The sequence below is a fragment of the Pelobates fuscus genome, chromosome 12 (assembly GCF_036172605.1).
Source record: "Pelobates fuscus isolate aPelFus1 chromosome 12, aPelFus1.pri, whole genome shotgun sequence".
NCBI lineage: Eukaryota > Metazoa > Chordata > Amphibia > Anura > Pelobatidae > Pelobates > Pelobates fuscus.
Genome location: NC_086328.1, coordinates 120,782,114 through 120,809,566, shown reverse-complemented (window position 1 = coordinate 120,809,566; position 27,453 = coordinate 120,782,114). Strand labels below are relative to the sequence as shown.

The 27,453-nt window shown below is 38.9% G+C and overlaps 1 protein-coding gene across 1 annotated transcript in view; it reads left to right on the top strand.

Moving 5' to 3' along the window:
• The first annotated feature begins 1,063 nt into the window (after positions 1-1,063).
• Positions 1,064-27,453, top strand: part of LOC134578942 (catalase-like) — a 33,217-nt gene continuing 6,827 nt past the window's right edge. Inside the window, exons 1-11 of the mRNA XM_063438044.1 lie at positions 1,064-1,295; positions 6,208-6,376; positions 11,033-11,143; positions 12,399-12,529; positions 13,112-13,216; positions 13,654-13,779; positions 14,197-14,388; positions 19,831-19,983; positions 21,052-21,190; positions 22,605-22,732; positions 25,446-25,553. Of these exons, the coding sequence (XP_063294114.1) occupies positions 1,182-1,295; positions 6,208-6,376; positions 11,033-11,143; positions 12,399-12,529; positions 13,112-13,216; positions 13,654-13,779; positions 14,197-14,388; positions 19,831-19,983; positions 21,052-21,190; positions 22,605-22,732; positions 25,446-25,553 (1,476 nt within the window). The 5' untranslated portion in view covers positions 1,064-1,181. The remainder of the gene's footprint in view (positions 1,296-6,207; positions 6,377-11,032; positions 11,144-12,398; positions 12,530-13,111; positions 13,217-13,653; positions 13,780-14,196; positions 14,389-19,830; positions 19,984-21,051; positions 21,191-22,604; positions 22,733-25,445; positions 25,554-27,453) is intronic.

Below are 27,453 nucleotides of genomic sequence, written 5' to 3'. Positions count from 1 at the left end.
TGCAGTATAGAAGGGGTTGCATAGAGAGTGCATCGTATGCAGAATAGAAGGGGTTGCATACAGAGTGCATCGTATGCAGAATAGAAGGGGTTGCATACAGAGTGCATCGTATGCAGAATAGAAGGGTTTGCATCGAGAGTGCATCGTATGCACTATAGAAGGGGTTGCATAGAGAGTGCATCGTATGCAGTATAGAAGGGGTTGCATACAGAGTGCATCGTATGCAGAATAGAAGGGGTTGCATAGAGAGTGTATCGTTTGCAATATAGAAGGGTTTGCATCGAGAGTGCATCGTATGCAGTTTCGGAAGGGGTTGCATAGAGAGTGCATTGTATGCAGTATTAGAAGGGATTTTATAGAGAGTGTATCATATACAGTATAGAAAAGTCTTGTATAGAGTATGCTGTAAGTTGTTTTGGAAGCGGTTACACAGACAGTACATTGTGGCCAATATAGGTTACTGTTGAATATTCTTATATGTAGAGGTAAAGGTGTATAAGGAGTCAGACGTAGATGTGCAGGTGCATATTCTATTAAGAGGTATAGGTATACGAGGAGTCTTCTGTTTAGAAGTATAAGTATATAAATCTTCTAGTTAGAGGTATATGAGGAGTCTTCTATTGAGGAGGAAGTTTTATAGGTCTTTGTATTCAGAGACTCTTAAAGGTAAGGTGTGTACAAGGATTATTATAGATACGGGGTCCACGGGTATTGTTATATGTCTTGGCATATGGAAACCTATAGGTAGGGCCTTCAGAGAGTATTACAGTTAATGGATTCCTTCAAAGTCTGATAGGAAGGGGTTATAAGAGTAACCTTGATCATATGCCTGTAAACACTCACATGTGACAGCTAATGCACGTATAACTCTTTATACCTGCTCTGCACACACAAATCTGTATACCGGCTCTGCACATACAATTCTGCATATACAGCACTGCACATACAGCCCTGCACATAGAGCACTGTACACCTGATCTCACCTGCTGTGCACTAAGCACTAATATATTGTTAATCCTTAGTATTTTTCATTACCAAAGTACAGATCCCTTCTGTTTTTATGGTATCACACTGCATTGATTGAATTAATTCTGGGGCTTTTTGCATACTTGTGGTGAAGGGAGGTGCAGGATTTACTTCCCAGAAATTGAGGAGGGGCCAGTGTACTTGTCTGGTTAAAAATGCAGACACCGCTGTCAAACTCACGTCGCTTGTTTGCAAACATGTGGTCGGACAAAGGCAGCTATGTGCCCAGCCACCAGCAGAAGACATCCCAGGCAAATGCAACAGCAAAGGTAATGTTCATCAATATCTGTAAGTCTTTAATTTTACTATTAGTCTCTAAACGAAGATGAATTTGTAAGAGTTGGGTAATTGTTCAGAATGATATTTGAATCTGGCAAGTCTATGCATGATGGATAAGAGTTCTTCGATATACAATGTTACCTTTAAAAGGAAATCTGCCAAAATGCTTTGATGTCTTTTTAAGAAATAATATAATAATAATATGCAAAGTAGAAATCTATCTATCTATCTATCTATCCATGTATCTATGTATCTATCTATCTATCTATCTATCTGTCTGTCTGTCTGTTGGGAGTAATATTTTCTTGGATGTATTGTGTATGTGTGTAAGTTTTGTGCACCAGAGGTAAGATTTAAACGCACCTCTACAGCACTTTTGCGAACTAGTGGAAGACAGACCATCTTTAATTATAAATATCACCCCTTAGGAACATATATCAAACCATGCAATCTCTAGAGAAAAAATGATACACTATCACTGGGGAGGCTATTAGAAGAATGGGACATAGACCTGTTTAAGCTACTTGATTTCAACTTTAATATATATATATATTTCTTACATGAAGTCAGTTATGAAATAAAGGTATTTTCTCTAAAGTTCTGTGTCTTTGTGATGAAATTTATTTTAAAATGCGTTGACAGGATAACCAACTCTTTTAAAATAGGCTTTGTTTTTCTCCGATGTCCTAAACAGTATAACATGATTTAAAAAGCTTGTGGAGAAGAGGGGGATCTTACTCCTCATACCCCTCAGTCCTCCACTTTTTACTCCCGTACCAGCCCTGGCGTCTACTATAGTACACCATGCGTTGCAAGTGTACGGTCACTCGGGCCATCTCTGGAATAATGCCACAGGCGTGAATGTGGGTTAGGGCATAGTTCCCACAATGCAAAATGTACACTGTCCCCAGGATAGTGCACTTAGCGCCATGGGATTTCTTAGATTTGCATCACATGCCATAATGTGCCTTTTCATTTAAATCAAAATTCTAAATAAACAAAAATTAGCACAACCCTATAGATAGCTTGTATTGAGCTGTGAAATAATTTGAAAGCTGATAGGTCCTGTTTAAGCATGCTGTCTGTCTGTATGCCTTAAGTAGCAATTTGCATAATTTAAATAAAACCTTTATTAAATCCACCACATAAATGTACGTTACTTGAGTTGTTCATTTTTTTATATACGACTTAAGATTTTATATGTTTTCTATAAAAAGAAGAAACTAAACTTACTAAGATCACTACATCAAAACGGTCTTGTAAAAATATATATAAAGTATATAAAATATAATAACCCATAGTCACGTCATATACAGAAATGTATAATATAAGCAATGGCTAATTTTATTTAATTTACTGGGTTTAAAAATACTCCTCTTTAATATGATAGTTTCTCATTAAAGTTCATATCCAAGAATCCTGATTCCCTGTAATTTATTACTTAATCCGTAAACTGTTGTTTTTTTTAAAAAAATAATAATAAAAAAAAAATCACAGTATTTTGGGCTGTTTGCAACAGACACATAATACAAGCATCACTTACAGGATTAATTACTAAAATTGAAATTGTCTGGAAATTAAAAGGAATTTGAAACTGAAAATTTTGCATTCCGACAATTCTCAGTTTTGTGAATAACCCTGTGAATAGAATTGTGATTTAGATCAGAGGTGCAACATGATTTTATTATTATTATTTTTTTTTTTGCATTTGCTGTTAAATAGACAGAGACTTAATGTAATTATAATGTGAGATATAATGTAATAATGAATATGCTTTGCTACAGATAGTGTTCTACTGATTGCCCCTAAGAACACCTCCAAGTGGCCTTTCCTCAGATGGCCACTGGAGGGGCTTCCTGGCCCAGGGCTGCACAGTAGGCAGCTCTGCCGTTCAGCGTCCCCCTGCTCTGGGGAATTTTCCTAAGAGATGCATTGTTTCAATGCATTTCTATGAGGAGGTGCTGATTGGCGAAAACGGTGCTTTGCCCGCCCCCTTGCCGATTTTGGCTAAAAATCTTCAATTCTATTTATGTCACCAAGGGGGCAGGGCCAGTGCCGGCAGACCCGCGCAGCTCTGGAAAAAGGTGAGTTTTATTAATTTTTAAGGGGGCTAAGAGGGGGAGAGGGGAGGGGGGGGGGCGGGCAATCCACCTAAATGGTGGGTTACACACTATATTGTCAGGAATACATGTTTGTGTTCCTGACCCTATAGTGTTCCTTTAAGGTAACAATCTTAATCCGTTAAGGACCAAACTTCTGGAATAAAAGGGAATCATGACATGTCACACATGTCATGTGTCCTTAAGGGGTTAAAGGCTGAACTTTATATCAAAGGAACTGTATAATTCTCCTGTAAGGCCAAACTCAACGAATAGGTTGCATAGAGAATTTTTGATGTTCAGCTAGTTTGACCTAGATTTTAAACTCACTTTGAAGTCTTACTTTACTGAATGACCTGCTAGGAATTCATCTGTCTAGGTTTTGTCTGGGAATGGTGAGAGGTTGAGTTCTTTTTAGCTGAGTGAGCAACTAACTCTCTCCCTTTGTTTTCTATGTAGTAAGCTCATACATATTTCTTCTATAAAAAAAGTCTTAACTTTGATCTGCTCCATTTACACACCTAATTATCATGTAATTGTGCAATTCCAGGTTTCGGAGCACAGGATGTAAAATTGAAACCTCAAGGGGGATCTAGGGAGTTTCCAGCTAAACTATAATTATATACCTGAATTATAAAAACGACATGACTGGTACAGTACCTACAGAGTATGAAGGTGCAATAACAGTAAAGTAGACTTGCGAACAATTTGCTTGAGACAGGAGTAGACCACCTTGACTTCTTAAAGGGACACAGTCACTTTCGTAGCTTTTTTTTTTTTTTATCATAAGGCCTCAATTGAATAAGCTTTGCAAATTATTTAATGCTATTAGAAAATACTTTACAATTTATTTACCTACAGACGTCACCATAAAGGTCTACGAGAATTTTTGTAGATAAATGATTTGGAATGTTGCTTTTTGTTTAACAAATATTGAATCATTTGGAAAGTTTAGTAAATTGAGGCCAAAGATAGAATCTTTAAAAAAAAACACAAAAAAATGCATTTAGACTTTCTTAGAATTTTCAGTTGTTTGGGACTGCCGGAGAGTAGATTGCAGTAGACAATTTGGGAAATAATGAATGTGCGAGAAACATTGCTTGCATTTTGTGTTTCGGAATGTGGTGAGAATAGACGCTATAATTTAAAGGTGTATTTGGCAAAACATGGAGATTGTCTGGGAGATTTCTGTTTTATCTCACAAACTCCAATTGCATTATGTTGTATTTAAAGTATGCTAATTAACTTAATTGTTCTTAATTATTATTTTGCACGGAATAAATATATATTAATTTTTTGGGCAGGTATGTAAGTGTCAGCAGTACTTCATACACAGGAAATTGCAGGGTTGCTCCCTGTTCTCTATATTTATTAACCCCTTAAGGACACATGACATGTGTGACATGTCATGATTCCCTTTTATTCCAGAAGTTTGGTCCTTAAGGGGTTAAGGGGTTAATGGATATTTATTTTCAGTGTATCATAAACTCTGTGCCCTTGGTAGACTGGCGCAATGTTGGCAGTCAGGAGAGTAAACCAATCGACCGTGAGAGATCTACTGCTTCATTGAATATTTTTTACATTTAATCGTATTAGATGAATGATTTAACCTTAAGATTGTAAGCTCACGGGCAGGGCCCTCTACCTGTTGTATCGGTCTGTTCTTATTGTGTTGTCTTTCCAACTTGCACAGCGCTGTGGAATATGTTGGCGCTCTATAAATGCCAATAAAACAAATAAATAAATAAAAAATGCAAGTATTTTATTATATTGGAGACATAATGTAAATGCATGCACAGGATCTCTTAAAGTTAGATGGTGCCCCCCCCCTCTCAGTATTGTGAGAGTAGGGTTTTACCTTGACATTATCCACAGTTACTTTGTTGACAGTATCCATAGTTACTTTGATGACAGAGACTCCTGTTTTTAACAAAAAAAACCCCAGTTTGAAGCACTTCCGATTTTGCAACAAACTAGGAATAAAATCCTTCTTGACCCCAGAATGGCAGTCAGATTTATCCTTGGATCAAGCAGTTATTACCCTACATTGAAAAATTATATCCTTGAATATTCTGTTTTTGCAAGTATGCATCCAGTAGCTGTTTGAACATCTGTATGGACTCTGATAAAACCACCTCTTCAGGCAGAGAATTCCTCATCCTTATTGTTCTTACAGTTAAAAAAAAACTTTTATTTGCCTTAGACGAAATCTGTTGATGCACTTTAGATGTAAAGAATGTGTCATTTTTTAAATTTTACAGTACACTTTTCAATAGAACGTTACGCTTTTCTAAAATAATTCTGTTGCACCTCCCTGGCTGACAAACGTTCCTGTTACTTATATATATATATATATCCCCAGTTAGAAATGCATAATTAGAGGCATATCTACTAAACAGTGATTTTAGCTGTGTAAGTACCCTACTTCATTTAATCTTCTTAGTTGTATTGTTACGTTGGATCGGGCCTTTCCTGTATTAAATGAACAAATTATACAGTTAAATTGTAACATCTTCACAGTATTTGCATTTGTCACTCAAAGTTAATGGGGATAATTTTCGTGTCTCCTCCTGAAGATTATATACTGTAAGTACTCTCCAGTTTTATGTTTGTAATACAATCCTAAATTATGTTAGCGAGAGAAATGCAGAGCCCTTTATTTCCCCATTCTGAGGAAGAACTACAAACAACGTGTTCTAGTTTCTCTACTCAATAATATTGCATAGAAATCCCATTTTGAGGAATATTAATGCAATTTAGCAAACCTTGTCATTGCTCATTTTCCCAAAAAATTTCTCCACAGCCTGAAACACTGACAACAAATGGAGGTCTTCCTATTGGAGTGGCAGCTAGTTCCTTGACTGCTGGAGCTCGGGGGCCAATTCTTTTGCAAGATATGCAATTCACGGAGGAAATGGCTCATTTTTCCAGGGAACGCATTCCAGAGAGAGTGGTTCATGCCCGTGGAGCTGGTAAGATCCACATTGTCTTCCGTTTTAAGTGATGTAATAGGGGCAGGATAAAAATACTAAACTAGAGAGCAGATGGCAAAAGATACAAAATAAGATGAAGTTAGATGCGCTGCTGGATAAAGGATCTGGATAGGAGTAATGGGGAACTGCTTCCAGAAGCGTTTCTCCGCTCTGCATTTCTCCGCTCCGGTGGCTTTCTCTATTGAGAAGCCGCGTCTGGAAGCTGTTCCCCTATTCAGGGATAGGCAGCCTTCGGCTCTCCAGATGTTGTGGACTACATCCCCCATAATGCTCTTACACACATAATGCTGGCAAAGCATCATGGGAGGTGTAGTCCAAAACATCTGGAGAGCCGAAGGTTCCCCACCCCTGCCCTATCTAGATCCTTTATCCAGCAGCGCATCTAACTTCATCTTATCCTGCAACATCATACAGCTTGATACTCACTGGGGACGCCAAGCAACCAATATCAGCACTGAGTCCCAGGAATTGCGTGTGTCTGTTTAATGTGCAGCAGCAACAACAACTCTATATATTGGATACAAATTGTTCCAATTTACTTTTTTTACGTATTGTAACTCTAAAAGACTGAATTTACTATTTTTTATTATTATCCTTTTACTAATAACGTATTGTATTTTTTAGCTATACTGGATGTAATCTTTATAGTTATAAACTCACATACTTTAAAAATATTTGAAACACTTTTTAGTGTTCTGACCCTTTCCTGCATATTACTAAACGGGGAAGGATTGTGATTTCATAAGGCTGGATTTAAGATGGACATTTAAGGATTATTTTATTTACGATTTTACCAAGAAAGATTATTTTTAAGAGAAACTAAATCTCATTTTTTCATTTTTATTTTTTTTATCTTTTTGCGTTTATTCTTTAAAATATTTTTGATCCTGGCTGCCACTCACGAGACAGAGTCATTTCTTGACAGGGCGAGAATATTATTGCTTTTCAAGACTGCTAATAACGTCACTTTTTTTTTTTTTGTGGGGTGTAACCGTTCATTTACATAACCGAAACAAAATGTCACCATCTTGATTGACAGTTAACACATACTGGTTAACACTTCCTGATTCTTACTTCCTTATTTTATTTAAAGTAAATGAACTTGCATAATCATGGTGCCACCTTTTTGTTAAATCATTGGTAATGCATTCCATACATATACATGGGATAACAGAGGGATGTGGGATAACAGAGGGTTCAACTGGAAGAGGGCATGTGCAACAAGATGCTTGGAGGGTCTATTACCCTTGGAGCTCCTCTTTATAGCTTGACATTAAAAGGTTGCTCTGTGTACCATAACCATTTCATCTTACTGAAGTGGTCATGGTGCAAATAGTCTGTCTTTTTAGCTTTTTCTTTTTTAAAATATGCAATTCTGAAAAAAAAGTAAAATTTTTTTGTGTGTGTAGAACCACCTCCATGGGCTGTCAATCAGCCAGGTAGAATACTCACTTCCTGGTTGGCAATATCACGTTTGTGCAACTTTTTTTTGCGTCTCGTGTCAGCAGACACAACATGCTACCCTCAGGTGCATTAGACACGCTGACCCAGTAAGACACAAAGCTTCTGCTCCCTGGCTTTCAGACACAATGATTATTTAATTCCCTAATAAAAATAAAACATAAATCAGTTCTGGTTGTTGACTAATGGACTTACTGTAAAAAAAAATAATCACAAGTTCTGCCCTTACTATAAAAAATAATCACAAGGCATTCTTTTAGGAGTTTATGTCCCATCAAATTTATAAATATATGTTTACAAGTTGGATCTAACATTCCTCCTAATTACATTTCTGTGTAATGACTGTAGTCACCAAATGGTTGGTAAGTTGGTTAGACTCAAGCAATAAAAGACAAATTCAAAGATTCTGCCTGAGAACCATACTTAAAGGGACACTCCAGGCACCCAGACCACTTCTGCCCATTGGAGTGGTCTGGGTGCCAACTCCCACTACCCTTAACCTTTTCATAAACTGCAATAATTACCTTGCAGGGTTAACTCCACCTCTAGTGGCTGTCTACTAGACAGCCACTAGAGGGCACTTCCTGCTCTATAGCAAAGATTATCTGTGCTAGAGCGTCGCTGGACGTCCTCACGCTGTGTGAGGACCTCCAGCGCCGCTCAAATCCCCATAGGAAAGCATTGAAATTCGTTTTCAATGCTTTCCTATGGGGAGACCTAATAAGCATGCGGGCAGGATCAGTCTCGCTAACCGGCCGACGGAGTCAGTAGGAGGAGCGGCGCGGAGGAAGAGACAGCGACGAGGGACATCGTCGCTGCCTCAGGTAAGTGACTGAAGGGCTTTTCACCCCTTCAGTAACTGGGGATTGGGGGGTGGGAGGGAGAGGGAACCTGCAGTGCCAGGAAAACGGATTGTTTTCCTGGCACTGGAGATTCCCTTTAATTTAATGATCCATACATTGAAGGGTTTGTAAACCTTTCCTGTTATCTGCCCTCCACTATTTGTACTATTTCCACGGTTACGGTTAGAATAATAATTGGGTGAGGATAGATTAGTTCCTAATACTAATTTTAAACCTCACCTTAATTATGTGAAGCTTAAGGTTAAAACGGTTTTACATATAGTCCCACAAGGGAAAACTAACATTGGTAGAGCTCCACTAGTATAAGAAATGAGGAAGGAAGGCCCTACCTTTAAATCAATCTAAGGATAAAAAGGGATATGCAAAAAAAAAGTATAACGTGAAAAAAGGGAGATCTACTAAAAGGTGCCCAGGGGATCCATTATCTGGAGTACTAAATTGCATCTAAGTTCCAGTTCCCCTCGTGTCCGACTGGCGGGAAGGTAGTGTAAATGAGGTTAGGGAGAGAGAAAAGGCACAGGGTCCACAGAGAACAAAGGACCAGATAATGTAGTCTAAACTCAGATAAAAAACCTCAAAGAAATAAAAATCTCCCAATTCACCCTAAGAGTTACCTCGACATTGTGGCTGGTTCAGGTAGACACTAGTGGTCAGACCACTGCACCCAGATCACTGCAATGAGATGAAGTGGTGTGGGTGTCTACAGTGTCCCTTTAAATTGCACTTTTCTGTTGTACATTCAGGAATGAGAGCTGGGCCAATGTGGGGTCATCATTGGTCATCAAGTTATCCCAGAGGATATGCGAACTACGATAACAGGCAGTTTTTACTAGAACTTGCTTGCTAGATATGGAATACAAGGAATATAGTTCCGACTTTTCTTAAAGGGGAGCTGCCACTTCCCTTGGATTTATAATACTTTGCTTACTTAACCCTGTTTAAAAGATAGATGTGTGGTGTAAAAAATAAAATTACATGTAGAAATCCACACTTTTTCCTGCAGCTGGGTTCCTCCATCTTAGCTCCCTGTCAATCATTGCTATGAACCCTTCACACCTGGTACTAAGCATAGAGAAAGCATTAAGAAAAGACGAGAAATGAAACAATGTTTCTATTTTTCTTTACCTGTTACTACTCTATATTCGCGAAATAAATTCTGCATCTTTGCATCTTTTAAGAAAAAGTTCTGCACAAGTTATAGGTGATGTGTAACCTCCCTGTATGTGACTTACACAGCCTTCCTAAACACTTCCTGTAAAGAGTCATCTAATGTTTACATTTCCTTTATTGCAAATTCTGTTTATTTTAGAGTTTCTTATCTCCTGCTCTGTTAATATCTTGCTAGACCCTGCAGGAGCCTCCTGTATGTAATACAAATTTAGTAGATAAAAACTTTTAAAGTAAGTTACATCTGACGAATGAAAGCATTTTGTTTACATACAGGCTGTGTCAGTCACAGCCAGGAGAGATGTGGCCAGGGCTGCATAAACAGAGACAAAAGTGGTTTAATGGCAGAGAATTGAGCAGTGAGACTTCACAGGCACGATCTATAGACAAAAACTGCTTCATTAAAGGACCACTATAGTGCCAGGAAAACATACTCGTTTTCTTGGCACTATAGTGCCCTGAGGGTGCCCCCACCCTCAGGGACCCCCTCCCGCTGGGCTCTGGAGAGAGGAAGGGGTTAAACACTTACCTTTCTCCAGCGCCGGGCGGGGAGCTTTCCTCTTCCTCTCCTCCTTCCTCGCGACGTCATCGGCTGAATGCGCAATGCTTTCCTATGGACGCTGGCGTCTTCTCGCTTTGATTTTCACAGTGAGAAGCACGCAAGCTCCTCTAGCGGCTGTCAATGAGACAGCCACTAGAGGCTCTGGAGGCTGGATTAACCCTCAGTATAAACATAGCAGTTTCTCTGAAACTGCTATGTTTATAAAAAAAAAGGGTTAACCCTAGCTGGACCAGGCACCCAGACCACTTCATTAAGCTAAGTGGTCTGGGTGCCTAGAGTGATCCTTTAAGCTTCATTAAGTTGTTTTGGTGACTTTAGTGTCCCTTTAATATTACTATGCAAGGTGCATTATTAGCTCCTTATTACTAGATGAGTTAGTTGAATAAAATACAGTTTATAAAATACTTGTACTATATTCTATAAACTCAGAGGGACGTTGTTTATTTTTTTTGGAACCCTTTACTAGCCCTTGGCAAGTTCTTTATTTTATAGTCTCATATGTATATATATATATATATATATATATATATATATATATATATATATATATATATAACCATTTTTTAAATTTTTTTTTAACAGGAGCGTTTGGATATTTTGAGGTGACAAACGATATCACGCAATACTGCAAAGCCAAAATGTTTGATAAGATTGGGAAAAGAACACCCATAGCTGTTCGATTCTCCACTACAGGTAGGTTCTGGGAAGCTCTGTAATGACCATGGCCTTCAATGTGAAATTCATTGTAAATTCACTTTGCATTTCCAAAAAACTCTACATTTTGTAAATATCTCTGGAATTGATACTGTCAGTGTAATATGTACTTTATAGGTGTGCTCACGACCTACCACTAGAGGGGAGTACAGTACATTTTAAACACATTTCTATATTATTTATTTATAAAATATTTTACCAGGATGGATACATTGAGATTTCTCTCGTTTTCAAGTATGTCCTGGGACCACAATCACTGCATTTGTTACAATAGCGTACAATATAATATTACAAAAAAAATATATATATACATACACACATATAAATTTAACACAGAACAGATAAGAAATATAATCAACCATGACAGGTGCATTCTGTATTGAGGTATATTGCCATAGATCTCTTAAAGGCTTTTAGATTGAATGATGATTTGACTCTGTCCCTGAGGTTATTCCATACTTGCAGTGCTCTGTAGGAAAATGAGGATCGAGCAACTTGGATAAAGGGAAGTCCACATTTTGTTTGTGAGTCTACATTCCATACAAACCATCCATAATCCAAGCATCATCAACAAGCTGGGAAGGCAAACATCACAGGCTTATTTTAACAAAAACTTGACACATGGAAGTTTAATACCTATATAAATGATAAACTTACTTCTAAAGTGGCTGGTGAACATTCAAAAGTACCGTAAATAGCCCCTTACTGTTGCGATGCAAAGTATTATGCTCTACATAATAGGGCTTATTTGTAGGTCCAGGATTTCGTTTTACACCAATGTTGATTGTCCCTATTATATAAATAATATACTCTATGCCATTCCCTAAGGTGAGAATATTTGGGAATTCAAAATGGATTCAAAGCTCAGCTTAAATTTATCTGTGAATTCATGATGATTTCCTGACAATTCTCTTTTTACTAAATAATCCTGATAAAATATTTTCAAATGTGATAAAAAGTGGATTTTATTTTTCCAAAAGAGAATGAAGCAACCAGGCATATGCCAAACTTGACATAGCTTCACAAAGATCTTAGGACTGAGATTCATCAAAGTGTCGCTTACACTTTTAGGTCCAATTTTCGGTGGTATTTATGGTACAGTTTATTAAATGTGTCTCTTATTCATCTGTTGCTTGTTTTGCTCCCTGTCATTTTTGAATATATGTATTTTTTTTGGGTGATACAATAGTGTTCTCTGGCCCAGTAGGATAATTTTTCCTATGTATCTTTGTAGCTGGTGAGGCTGGATCAGCAGACACTTTGCGAGACCCCCGAGGATTTGCTGTGAAATTCTACACCGAGCAAGGGAACTGGGACCTGGTGGGAAATAACACTCCAATATTCTTCATCAGAGACCCCATTCTGGTCAGTACCTAGATTGCCTGCTGGTCAGGGGACCGGCTGAATAAGGCTTTGGTAACTAGACTAATGTATGTAACTTATGGGAGCTTTTTATTATAACAAATTGTTAATGGCTATTCATGTAATATGAGGAAATCTTTTTTCCCAAATACACACAACTATTAATGTACCTTCAGATGTCTGGGCCATCTTTATAGCAACATACAAAAAGGGTGTCCTGAATTAATATTTGCATGCCTCCCCCACCAAACTATGAACTTCTTCCCCCATAAATCTCCCTGGTAATTTAGGAAAGCAAGCAGGAACAATTGTCCCTCCAGTAGCACAAGGTTGTCTTCCCTCCACCCTCTTTTGGTCTTCATACGTAAAAATGCAAGCAAGAAAGATGGTGCTGGGCAAATGGTGTGATATATCTCCTGCTCCCTCCACTAGAGCAAAGGTGTAAATGGGCCACTGAATGCGTATTTCAGTGGATGCAGAGCCACACGAGCCTTCAAGCTATTGTTTGACTACAGTTTGTTCTTTAGTGTGTACGGTGTGGCGGGGCTCAGGATTCCCACTAAAAATGACCGTGTTTTCTTGCAGTTTCCACTTCTTTCTCACGCCCAGAAGAGAAATCCTCAGACTTTCCTCAAAGATCCAAATGCATTCTGGGATTTTATGACCTTGCGACCAGAGAGTCTCCATGAGGTACTTCCTTTATGTGTTCCACAATGGGGTGGAAAAGGTGGGGGTGCAACACAGTTTTTCCTATACTGTCGGGAAATGAACAACAGGGTTATTAGCTAATGTGTGATTCAAAGTGAATTTCCAATTTTAGCCCAGAGTAGATTAACTGAAAACATGTTAAACATGTTTCCAATTTGACCATTTTGGACAAAAAACTTAAATTTCACTTTGAATTCCCAACACAAAACATAAAATAAATTCCTAGCAAAACAAGCTTGCAGCTGCGAAGCAATTGGAAATAATTTGATAAGGAAATTCAAGTAGTTAGCAGATCACCTTCCAGTGCTTTTGATATATTTCTGCAGGAAGTCTTGATATAATGTACGGTGGATCCAAGTCATATTTTGTATATTTTATTAACTTCTCAAGTAACTTATTACCTGTTTGCTGACCTGTAGGTCTCTATGCTGTTTACGGAGCGCGGGATACCTGATGGCTTTCGGCACATGAATGGGTTCGGAAATCACGCGTTCAAATTGGTGAATGCATCAGGGAAGGCCGTTTACTGCAAATTTCACTACAAGGTGCTTTTGTGAGATCATCTGTTGTTTACTATATCCTCTTCACACCAATGTATGTAGGATGGTGTGATTATTATATGCTATGTTATCTATGTTCTCAATTAAAAGGACATCCCAAGTACCATAACCACAACAGTGGGTTGTCTTTGGGTATCACTCCAACGTTTTCTGTTAGAACATTTTTAGAGCTATTTGACAAAAAATAGCACTCCCCATAACCAATGACCCAACTTGTTTGCAGATGCAATAAATGCATAAATTATACTTCTGCATTATCAATGTGAATCTGTCCAATATTGGAATATCTTAGTATCCTTGGAGCATGTCCCATTTATTCACTATTTTGTTTGTGTTTTCTGGACTCTTAAAAGATTTATTTTGTGGGTAATTTTATTTGCACCCTCCATTTGATCCATATAGAGCAATCAAGGTATAAAGCACCTGACCCCCGAGAAGGCAACGGAATTGGCGGGAAGTGATCCAGATTACGCGTTAGGAGACCTGTACAAAGCCATTGAGAAAGGAGACTTCCCATCATGGACACTGTACATTCAGGTCATGTCCTTCAGAGAAGCAGAACAATTGCCATATAATCCCTTCGACATTACCAAAGTAAGTGAAGAAAAAAACCCTGATATATTTATTTTAAATGTGAAAGTCACGGCTATCACACACATTTTAGAATAAAAGAGCACTTTCGTATGTAGATTGCTTTTCTGAGAAACATACAAATGTAAATTGTAAAAAATTCCTCTACTGAAATCGGGTATGGGGAAATAAAAGGTTTTTTTTTACAAATCAGGGGACATCTTGTCTCTCTATGTGCGTGCAGTAGATGTAACAAAGACAGATTTATAGAAATGGCCACAGCTTACGAGTATGTTTATGAAACTTGATGCCTTTTTCTGGAATGCAGTTTCCTAAAAATGTCAAAAATAAGACAATATCTGTGGGTTGGAACAATGTCCATATACAATAAGTACAGTTATGCCAAGCATCTTTTACAAAGAAACCTTGTAGTGTTTTAAATGTACACAAAGACCTCCCTCTGGCTACTAGAATGCAGCCATGAAAAGTGACCTACAAAGGTTGCTCTAAAGTATAAGAAGGACTCTGCGTGTATGTGGAGAGACAATACAGAATTTCGACAAAAAAGTTTGCTTCTTTACACGTTGAAGTCCCGCACTGCTGGTATAAGAAGGTTAAGTGGGTTTTCATGGGTTACATCTTGGTTTGGTTTGCAATACATAAAGTTAGCATGTGTATATGGATGGAAAGGATTAAGTAAATCTGTATCTCCTAAGTTGTCCCACTTTTCAGTGTAGGACTAAAACACAAAGCCAAAAACCCCCGGGTTCTTTGTTTTGACTATGCAAGAGTTCTCAAACAAGCTTTATTGGGTCCAGTGAAAAAAAAACACAATCTATTTTTATTAGCTAGTCAGTTATTGATAATCCTGCATTTTGTGCCTATGTGGTTTACTGTCTTAACCTACCAGCTGATGAATTAACAGTAGGCAGACCAATGGAACAAATTATCTCAGAAACAAAAAGGCCTAATGAAAATAATAAAATGCGTTGGGGATCTTCCAATCTTAGAAGAACAGCTGAGGAGGCCTGCTATATATATATATATATATATACAGTGGAACCTCGGAACTCGAATGTTCCTGTTCATGAACAATTCAGAAGTCGAACTAAAATTACACGAAAAAAATGTCTCGGTACGTGAACGATCCTCGGTACCCGAACACATAATGCGGCATTCACCTCTATGGTAATCGCGTTGCTAAACCATTAACCTTTTCAATGCTGCATTGCTTAGCCCCACGTGGGGGTCTGATCCTGGTTGATAGCAGGGCTGAGGGTCTGATCCTGGGTGCTGGCAGGGCTGGGAGGGGAGGTCTGTGGGTTACTGGGTGCAGAGCAGTGCAATAAAAAAAAAAAAAAAAAAAGAAAGCATTTTAAAAAGGTTATGGATAAAGTTTTTGAAATTTAAATTAAGTTCTATGAAGACACAGCTAGAATTCAGGGCTGTTCTGACAAATGTTCTGATACAGAACTGAAACGTTGATCCATTGTGGCCGTTGCTGAATAAAAGCTTAAGTCCTTGGAGTGCTATCTTTATATAGACTGGTATAATTTTGCTGACAAGCACCGGGCTTCTTCTACTATAAAACTGGAGTGCAAGCATTGGATACATTAATTATATATGAAACTTGAGTGCTCAGGATCCCCCACTAATCTAAGGAAGGCCCTATACTTTGGAATAAGGATCAATAGCTTTGGTTCTTTAATATGTGGGCAAGGGAACTTGTAGAACCTTTAACATATTATTATTTTTAATAATTATTATTATCACCTTCTTATCCCTTGACACAGTAGTGAGTCTTTTCATTGACTTTGTCAGTGTAGCGATAAGTGTTCTGATACAACCTATATATGTTATAGTATGGACACTGGGCTGCTGGTGCCAACTCATGGTAAAGATGCGGATACAACCTATGTGTATTGGGGCTTCTTTCAGTACGGCCCCCGGCATTTTGCCAATGGCCTTTGTCCACTCGGGATGTTGTCATGGCGTCAGACTCTGCCTATAGTATTTGATAGTAGTGGCTGTGCATGACTGCCATCTAGTGGATATATGTGATATTTATTGCACCCAAACAGAAAATGTGTATATATTCATATATTTACATATAAACCTGTACTTCGCATATTTTATTGCCTATTGCTGGAGCTCTCTCATGGAAGATACCGCATACATCTGGAAGCCCCCCAAAAAACGCAATAACTCATGTGGACTGGGTACAACTGCAGATCTTCAGAAACCGGTGTTCTCCACAAGTCCCTGCAATGTCCAAACCTAGAAAAATGCATGCACGGACACACAAACAAGGAAATATTGGAGTTTTGGAGCTTTTGCTCCAATTTTATTATATTTTTTTTTGTGTGGCAAAGTTTGAGGTTTTTCACAATGATCGATAAACTTTATCCAAACAAAACTGACACTGCAAACCCACCAAATTATCAGACTGGCGGAAACAATATTAACACTGCCTATATGCGTTTTGTGTTGTATATAACAATTAATCACAAGTGTTATGAATGAGTGTTCTGTGCAACACAAAGTGTGTGAAGTGAGGCTGCAGCCTAATATCTAATGTCTCTCTGCTCGATGAAATACATTTTTGTATTGGATTTCCCCGTGTGACCGATTTAGCATCTATTTTTCTGAGTTAAGATCAAGAATTAATTGATGGGTTTCTCATTGTTAGAGATGGAGGTTAAATCCATGTGAATTCTGCTGCATTTAGATATGGGCTGCTGAAGTCACCTCTTGATGGAGCCACCTCATGGTGTTACAGCACCTTATATCATAGTGATCTTACGGCCAGGACAGATGGTGGTGTTTTAGTCTCATGGTAGACATGGCGATACAGCTCATGTGAATCATAGAAAATTTAGACCTGGTCAAGTAGTTTGCTGAAGGTAAAGATGGTAATATGTGAATGGTAATGAACCTAAAGGGCCAAGAAGAATGGTTGGGTTTTGGAGTTCTCTCATGGTTGAGATGTTGATACAGTCTACGATTATTGTGCAAAGTTAAAGGCCAGGGTGGTTGGCTTGGCTGGTGGAACTTTCTTTTTTTTTTTTTTTATAATTTTAATAAATTCTTTATTGCAAAGATTTTGTTTTGTTGGGGAGGTAAACCAAATACAGTACACAATATACAATTTGTCTCGTTGTTGTTTACATGCGGTATACACTATTAGGCAGTAGTTTTTACAGCAATTGTAACACAGTTTTGCATGTTTGCATTTAACAAGTTTTAACAATGGAATTAGCATAAAAGCATATTTGATACAACTGCAGAATAACATTGTTAAGGAGGGGATGTTACGGTGGTCTGAGGAAAGGAAGGGAGAGTCCTTAAGTTTGATTGCTATCCAGCAGTGTGGGTTTGGTCAGCCTTCGAGATCTTGTTAGTGCCCTGGGGCGAGAGTGATTGTTAGGGACAGGTTCTCAATCTTCCCAGACATGGGGCGTCATTAGATCGTGGCTGTTCGGTGGTGTGTGTCATAATGACCATTGTCAATTGATTTCTTTCGTGCAGCCTCGTGATAGTCATATTCTGAGTGTGGGGATGTGGTTAGGGTGGCGATGAGAGGGAGGGTGAGGGATGGGATAGGGGTGTAGACTCCAGGGTGGGGTTTAGGGTTAAGGAGTGCCACTGCTGCCTTACTCTGTGTGAGCTGCAGCCCCTCAAATAGCCATAGAAACATAGAAACATAGAAACATAGAATGTGACGGCAGATAAGAACCATTCGGCCCATCTAGTCTGCCCAGTTTTCTAAATACTTTCATTAGTCCCTGGCATTATCTTATAGTTAGGATAGCCTTATGCCTATCCCACGCATGCTTAAACTCCTTTACTGTGTTAACCTCTACCACTTCAGCTGGAAGGCTATTCCATGCATCCACTACCCTCTCAGTAAAGTAATACTTCCTGATATTATTTTTAAACCTTTGTCCCTCTAATTTAAGACTATGTCCTCTTGTTGTGGTAGTTTTTCTTCTTTTAAATATAGTCTCCTCTTTTACGGTGTTGACTCCCTTTATGTATTTAAATGTTTCTATCATATCCCCCCTGTCTCGTCTTTCCTCCAAGCTATACATGTTAAGATCCTTTAACCTTTCCTGGTAAATTTTATCCTGCAATCCATGAACCAGTTTAGTAGCCCTTCTTTGAACTCTCTCTAAGGTATCAATATCCTTCTGAAGATATGGTCTCCAATACTGTGTACAGTACTCCAAGTGAGGTCTCACCAGTGTTCTGTACAATGGCATGAGCACTTCCCTCTTTCTACTGCTAATACCTCTCCCTATACAACCAAGCATTCTGCTAGCATTTCCTGCTGCTCTATTACATTGTCTGCCTACCTTTAAGTCCTCAGAAATAATCACCCCTAAATCCCTTTCCTCAGATGTTGAGGTTAGGACTCTATCAAATATTCTGTACTCTGCCCTTGGGTTTTTACGTCCAAGATGCATTATCTTGCACTTATCCACATTAAATGTCAGTTGCCACAACTCTGGATCCCATATTTTGTCATAGTTTTTGGTGGTGTCGTGTATGAGTTCAGAGAGGCCGTCCATCTTTCTGGCTTCGTGCACTTTGCGTTTTACTGTTTCTATAGAGGGGACATCTGGACATCCCCATTTGTGGAACTTTCTGATTATAGAGATGGTGATATACCTTCTGCATACTGTAATGCTTTCAGATATGGTCTTGAGTAGTACCATCATGGCAGACATAGAGATGGAGTTCATGCATTTCATGCTAAGTTTATGGCCAGAATGGCTAGCTTGGCTGGTGGAGCTCTTTTATTATAGAGATGGTTATATAACTCATGCATACTGTAGTGCTTATAGAGCTTGTCTGGTTGAGTAGTCTCATGACAGACATAGAGATGGAGTCCATGCATATCGTGTTAAGTTTATGGCCAGAATGGATGACTTGTCTGGTGGAGCTCTCTTATTGTAGTGACGGTCATGCAAGCCATGTGCTTCATAGTGAATTTAGAGTCGGACTTGTAGAGTTCTGGCATAATAGAAATGGTGATGTAGCCCATTCATATTGAGTGGGGTTTGTGGTTGATTACCTTCATGGGCAGAGGCTAGTACTTTGTGGTGTAAGTGAAAGCATGGTGTTGCCCCCTAGTCGAAGAAGAGGTGCAAAATAGTCCATGTAGAATGCCAGAATGTAATAGTGTTTCTCTTGTGGAATTTATTATACCATTTATACTTCTCTGGTAAGATCTTCACTTATTATATATGTATATGCATGTTTCTACAATGCCATTATACTATATAATAAATGTTTCTGTTTATAGTTGATTATGAATAAAATGTTGTGGCCATGTCTGCCTATTTATGTAGGAAATCATGATCAGTATGGCTGCAGCCAAGGGTCAATTAAAGATTCCACAAGATGTTTACATTTTCATGTGTATTTCTCCCTGTTACAAGTTTTATGTCCTCTTTGTTGCAGGTCTGGTACCAAAGTGACTTTCCTTTGATCCCAGTAGGAACAATGGTATTAAACAGGAACCCAGTAAATTACTTTGCTGAAGTGGAACAATTGGGTTTCCAGCCCAGAAATCTGCTTCCTGGGATAGAACCTAGCCCTGATAAAATGCTACATGTAAGTAAATATCCCGCTTTGATGCTCTTCTCACGGTGACCTGTCTAGAGTTAGTTTAACAATTTACCCAGGAACCCTTCCTTGAGCCACCAGCACTTTGGTGATTGGAAGAACTGGAAGATGACAGGTGGCAGCAAAAGCGTCTCCAAGGGGAAAGCACATGATAAAAGCCATGCTTTATATATAGCCGTTCCTGGAAACATTAGTGAATTGGTGTCTAAAGAGCAGGTATGAGGCAGAAAGAAATAAAGGAAGAACTTTGACCTGCCTCCTGGATGAGCGGGTTGGTCTTCTGGACTGGATGGGGTGGCTGAGCATTCAAAAACCATGCCCCAAAATAATGCCTTCGCCCCACCATGCCTAGCATGCAGGTGCAACCAGCTGCTCATAGGTCGCTAACGGCACCCTTGGAAGCAGTTATTACTGCTATGTCACTGGCATAGGAAGAACAGCCAGGTTGTCAGTCCATAGATTTCCTAGGTTTGTATGGAACACTGTATCCTCTTTTATAGAACATATAAAAAACACATTGAATATAAATAAAAAAAAATTGTCAATTCACTCGAATTGTCTGACAGTAACGCCGATGCTATCATAAACTTCTTGTACTATAGCCAGCGAAGATATAGTATGATGTCCTGATATGTAACTCGAGCACCCACTCGGGGTGTAGTAACATTAGAATACAGTATATAAACAGGGACAGCATAGGGGCTCCAGGACTCATCGAACGTCCCATGCACTATTATTTATTATTAATATTATTATTATTATTTATAAAGCGACAACAAATTCTGCAGTGCAGTACAATGTAGATATGTGAACTTTTTTTCAGTGTTCTGCTTGATATTAAACCCAATGATATTGATGCAATACGGACTAACCTGTAATTTACCCTTTGGTACAAAGTGAATTTACGAAATCAGCGACCTGATATTACGCAACTGTGTTACAATATTGAATGGCAGATTAAATCGGAGGTCATCCAAGAACATCCTGCCAAGAAAATTCTGGCAAAAAGTCCATAAAAAAAAACAAAAAAAACTAAACCCCCTATCTGTGTTTCAGGGTCGACTTTTTGCCTATCCTGATGCCCAGAGATACCGGCTCGGAGTGAACTATGCACAGATTCCAGTGAATTGTCCCCACAATACAAAGGTGGCAAACTATGAGCGAGATGGGCACATGGCTATGGGAAACAATCAAGGTAATGGTGACAAAACCAGAGATTGAGACAATTGTGTAAAAATAAAATGCATACATAAATGGAAATAATAAAACAAAATAAGATGATTTTCAAACTAGTTTATTGCATTCATTACTAAAATGTATTCAGGGTATTCACTTTCCAAATTGTAAAAAATAGTAAATGCTAAATTTAGGTAACACTCCCAAACACTCCCAAACACTCCCAAACACTCCCAAACACTCCCAAACACTATCCAATTGGTCTTGGTAGCTGCCAGAAAGACCATCCTTCATATCTGTATCTCTCTTAATAAACCCACCCTAATACCTTAGTATTGATCTAAGCTTCAATTTCATATTTTTGGATAAACTTTTGAAACAATGTAATATTTTTATATAAGCTTTTAGGATAATTAAATATTTACATTTTTTTTTTAAATATTTGAATAGTTCATTTCGTATGTCGATTTTAATATATGGGATGTATTGTTTGATATTTGAATAATTTACCCATTTAAAATATCCCCCCCCCCCCAAGAATGTTAAATAATTAGAAAAACAGATCCAAAGATATTAAATTGAAGCCTAAATTGGTTTATGTTTTCAAGATATTATTCTCCTATAACAACCCCATTACATTTCTAGGCATAATATTCCTTCACACACCTTAGAAAAGTCTGTAGCTAGTGTCACTCATAGCCACTTGGAGAATAATGGGTGTTACCAGGTGTTTTAAAACTACACATTCCATGATGCTTTGTCATTCTAGAGACAGGCAAAGGCATGCAAAGCATCATGGGAATTGTAGTTCTGCAACATCTGGGGAGCTACCTTTTCGGCATCTCTGGCCTACAACATCTTAAACAAAGTTTATTTCCCCCACCAATGAGAATCGTAGAATGGAGATAAAGTAACCCTGCTTACCACTAACCTTGCATCTCCCATGAAAACCATGAGGACCACAGGTTAGCTAAATTACTTTACATCAGGCCTGTCCAACCTGCGGCCCCCCAGATGTTGCTGAACTACACCTCCCATGATTATTTAAATGAAACAGATAGAGAATAATGGAAATTGTAGTTCAGCAACGTCTTGGGGGCCCCAGGTTGGACCACCCTGCTTTACATGTTAATCAGTTTTAAATGGTGCTGTTATTTAAGACCCTGTAATGATGTGTCACAGTTTTAAAGCTGCTCTGTTACAATGGAATTATTTTGATGGTTGGCAGTTTAAATGATACATTTTAAATGAATAATGTTTGTTCACTACAGAGTAAGTTGTGTCGCAGTTAGAGAAATTGAACAGCTTGAGCGACACAAATTATCCATCACTGGTCTATTTAATGACTACACAATATCATCATCCCTGGATGTGGCTTTCTGCATCTCTCTAATACAAAACTTCATGTTTTTTTATTTTTTATTTTCATGTAGGAAATAAGCCAAATTACTATCCAAACAGTGTTGGGGGTCCGGAACCAGATCCTCAATATCGAGACAACGTTTTCAAAGTGTCCGGTGATGTGGACAGATACGAGGATAAGGATGATTACATGATCCAGGTAAATCAGACAAAATATAATGATCCATTTAAACAATCAATGTTATTCACTAAAGTATGAATTGTTATGCAATCAAAGTGAATTTGACATTTCAGACCAAGATCGCCAAACTGGAAACATAGCTAACTTGGAAAATGTTATTGTGTAAAATTATTAAATTAATTTTGAATTCATGACTATTCACACTTTAGTGAATAAATATGAATACGTGTCCCTAAAATACTACCCTCCACTGCCAAGTGGGACACTCCACACACCGTAGCTTCCCTAAGTAGTGTATGTGTAAAGTGAGTGTGTCCTCTTTTTTAAAATTTTACAAAAAGTGCAGATTTCAGCATAAATTGGCACTTTCATAAACTAACTGTGTTACACCCCCCTAGCTGTCAATCAGACAACCAGTCTGGTTACTTCCTGGTTGTTTCACCAAGTGGCGGTAAAAACTAAAAAGATGCAGCAATTGCTGAGAGCACCTGACTTGCAAAGACTTCTCATTGAGCTGCATTGGGAAATCTGTGATTGGACAGCCACAGAAAGCCTGGGCCGGGAAAGAAGGGGTGGGGAAGGCCTGCAAAGGCTGTAGACAAGAGATCTTCAGCTGTTGCAAACTGTTTTAGATATATATGCAATGAAAAAGACGCATAAGTAAATGCATGGATGTTTGTGTCTACTACATAGTGATTTTTATTTTATTTTTGTATTTGGGCAATGGACCGTCCCTTTAAAGGTCAATATTCTATCATTATTAATTTCAAACAATATTCCAAACAGATTGATATTATTCTTATCCTATTAAGTATATAAATAATTAGCATTCAAAAATAAGATATTTTTCAGGGGATTTACTTATATTTAGGAATTTAATTATAATTTGAAAAACTCATCAGTCTCTGGTTTCTCGGCATAAAATTATTTGGTTTATTAAGAATTAGATTAAAATACAAATTCCAATATCTCCTTTAATTTTTATTGTGCCACAATATAATTACAGCCGCCATCAAGAGATGACTAAATAATATAGTAAAGAAGCAAAAATACAATGTTTGTCATGTAGAGTACGTGACTAAAATATGCAAATCAAAATAGTTCAAATACTGTACTCCTAGGTATTTGTAAGGTACGCCACGACAATTTTTGGGTGTGCTTCTTAAAAATGCTGCCAAAATGTACAAAAAGAAATAGTAGCATTATTACTTTGTAGATCATTGCAGTCTGCAAGAGATCCTCTAGTGTGTTCAAAGCTATCCTCATCAGGTTACAGAATGCAGCATATAATACTCGCTACACTCAATAGCCATATGGAAATAACTCCTTGTACCAAGAGAGGGAAGAATGAGGCTGCTATTTACAGTTCCTTTGCAGAGATGCAGAGGGACCGGTTGGAGTCCTGCAAGAGAAATTAATTTCTCTTAATGGTGTAATCCAGCAGTGATGTAAAAGGTAAGGTAGAAGGTAAGTGAGGTTTTGTGAGCTGAATTTCATTGAAGTGAGTTGCTTTACAGAAACAAAAGTAATTTTTTGTATTCACGGTGTTGGGAGGGAAGGGATTAATATGGATGTTGTGGGCTTTTGGACAGGTTAGTCCAGTCACATATGCAGTGTATGTCTGCTGTCTGTTCACTTAGCGTACTCAATCACTTAGTGCCAAGCTGGGTCTTGTGGATGTTGGAATTCCACGATCCATATTGGATGTATGGGCAGGTGTAGCCAAAAATAAGGTGATCTGGGTGCCAGGTTTTCTTGCGAAACTAAGAGAATGTTTAATCAGCAACAATGTTGAAATAGAATTAGCCGCTCGGTTATTACTTGATGATAAGTAATTTAAACAGAGTAATCTGCCTAGCCTAGTAACTCTAACCTAGCCATTCGAAATGGAAAAAAAAGATTGTTGTAAAAAAACTTCAATTAGATTGTTGTAAAGTTTGGTAGACTGTGTCTCTCCTTTCCTACATGTTTTCTCTACATGCTAGTAAAGGTTGAGAAATTTATATCAGGTCCATAACAGGAAGATAACGCTAACAACCTAGAAGTCATTTCTCACTTGTACTTGCCTTGAACTTAAATAAATGGAATCCAACCATCAGAATGCTTTCCTGTAGGATCCGCTGGGTAAAAGCACTATAGGGAACAAGTTTCTAAGTGAAAGGAGAGTCTACATATGCTATCTCTGACTGTTAAAGCTGGTGTGAAGGTCACCAGTCATGAGCAGGAGTGGCATCAGAGACATTTATTACTCTGACAATCTCAGGGATAGGATACACCAACACACAATGTAGGCATTGGTGGGAAACCAGGGTTTTTATGCTGTTTTTGACTCCAAAGCTTGTCATTAAAATCCCCTGCACTGGGTATAGCCGGGATCAAAGTAGCTGTTAAGAAATAACTGTCTGGCATGAAACGTCCAGTCTGGAATGTTTTTAACGTATTTGTTTAATTCTAAACTCTATGCCATTTTTTTCTATTTTTTTTTTGTTAATTGCATCAGTGTGTTTTTTGTTCTGCACACAACATCTTTTTTTGATTACAGAATAAAATCTGGAGAAATGTTATTGGTGTTCCTGGCAAATAATACTAAAGTATTCTTGAATCGTACTCTGTTGTGTAGTTTGTAGCTACGGACAGACTGACACTTATTTTAAGTTTAGAAAAACACAACATGGGAATTTTTTTTCAAGTTCTGTACTTTAATCCAGCTGTGCTTTGTCGTTTCTTGTAGGTGCGTAAATTCTATATGGATGTTCTCAAGGAAGAGGAGCGTCAGAACTTGTGCAAAAACATTGCAAGCAATCTGGGGCAAGCAAACCAAACTATCCAAGCGAGAGCTGTGAGTATCTACTTAACCTGGTACTAGTGTCTGCTCCGGCCATTCAGGGATCATCGTATGCCAAGCCAGACTCCTGCTAGAACAGCCTTAGGCATTTACTGAGTACAATGGGGGAGATTTAACACCGTGTTCTGTCCTAAATAGTGGTGCAAAAATATAAAACGGAAGGAGTCGCCAACAGAATGCGCCTGCTAGTACCACTGGTTTCCATGGTCCTTCCATTCCCATACACTGCCAATATCTACATGCACTGTCCCTTCCATTCCCATACACTGCCAATATCCACATGCACTGCTCTTTCCATTCCCATACACTGCCAATATCCACATACACTGCCCCTTCCATTCCCATACACTGCCAATATCTACATGCACTGTCCCTTCCATTCCCATACACTGCCAATATCTACATGCACTGCCCCTTCCATTCCCATACACTGCCAATATCCACATGCACTGCCCCTTCCATTCCCATACACTGCCAATATGCACATGCACTGCCCCTTCCATTCCCATACACTGCCAATATCCACATACACTGTCCCTTCCATTCCCATACACTGCCAATATCTACATGCACTGCCCCTTCCATTCCCATACACTACCAATATCTACATGCACTGCCCTTTCCATTCCCATACACTGCCAATATCCACATGCACTGCCCCTTCCATTCCCATACACTGCCAATATCCACATACACTGCCCCTTCCATTCCCATACACTGCCAATATCCACATGCACTGCCCCTTCCATTCCCATACACTGCCAATATCTACATGCACTGCCCCTTCCATTCCCATACACTGCCAATATCTACATGCACTGCCCCTTCCATTCCCATACACTGCCAATATCCACATGCACTGCCCCTTCCATTACCATACACTGCCAATATGCACATGCACTGCCCCTTCCATTCCCATACACTGCCAATATCTACATGCACTGCCCCTTCCATTCCCATACACTGCCAATATCCTTGTGTCAGTTCCATTCCCATACACTGCCAATATCTACATGCACTGCCCCTTCCATTCCCATACACTGCCAATATCTACATGCACTGTCCCTTCCATTCCCATACACTGCCAATATCTACATGCACTGCCCCTTCCATTCCCATACACTGCCAATATCCACATGCACTGCCCCTTCCATTACCATACACTGCCAATATGCACATGCACTGCCCCTTCCATTCCCATACACTGCCAATATCTACATGCACTGCCCCTTCCATTCCCATACACTGCCAATATCCTTGTGTCAGTTCCATTCCCATACACTGCCAATATCTACATGCACTGCCCCTTCCATTCCCATACACTGCCAATATCCACATGCACTGCTCTTTCCATTCCCATACACTGCCAATATCCACATACACTGCCCCTTCCATTCCCATACACTGCCAATATCTACATGCACTGTCCCTTCCATTCCCATACACTGCCAATATCCACATGCACTGCCCCTTCCATTACCATACACTGCCAATATGCACGTGCACTGCCCCTTCCATTCCCATACACTGCCAATATCCACATGCACTGTCCCTTCCATTCCCATACACTGCCAATATCCACATGCACTGCCCCTTTCATTCCCATACACTGCCAATATCTACATGCACTGCCCCTTCCATTCCCATACACTGCCAATATCTACATGCACTGTCCCTTCCATTCCCATACACTGCCAATATCTACATGCACTGCCCCTTCCATTCCCATACACTGCCAATATCCACATGCACTGCCCCTTCCATTCCTATACACTGCCAATATCCACATACACTGCCCCTTCCATTCCCATACACTGCCAATATCCTTGTGTCAGTTCCATTCCCATACACTGCCAATATCTACATGCACTGTCCCTTCCATTCCCATACACTG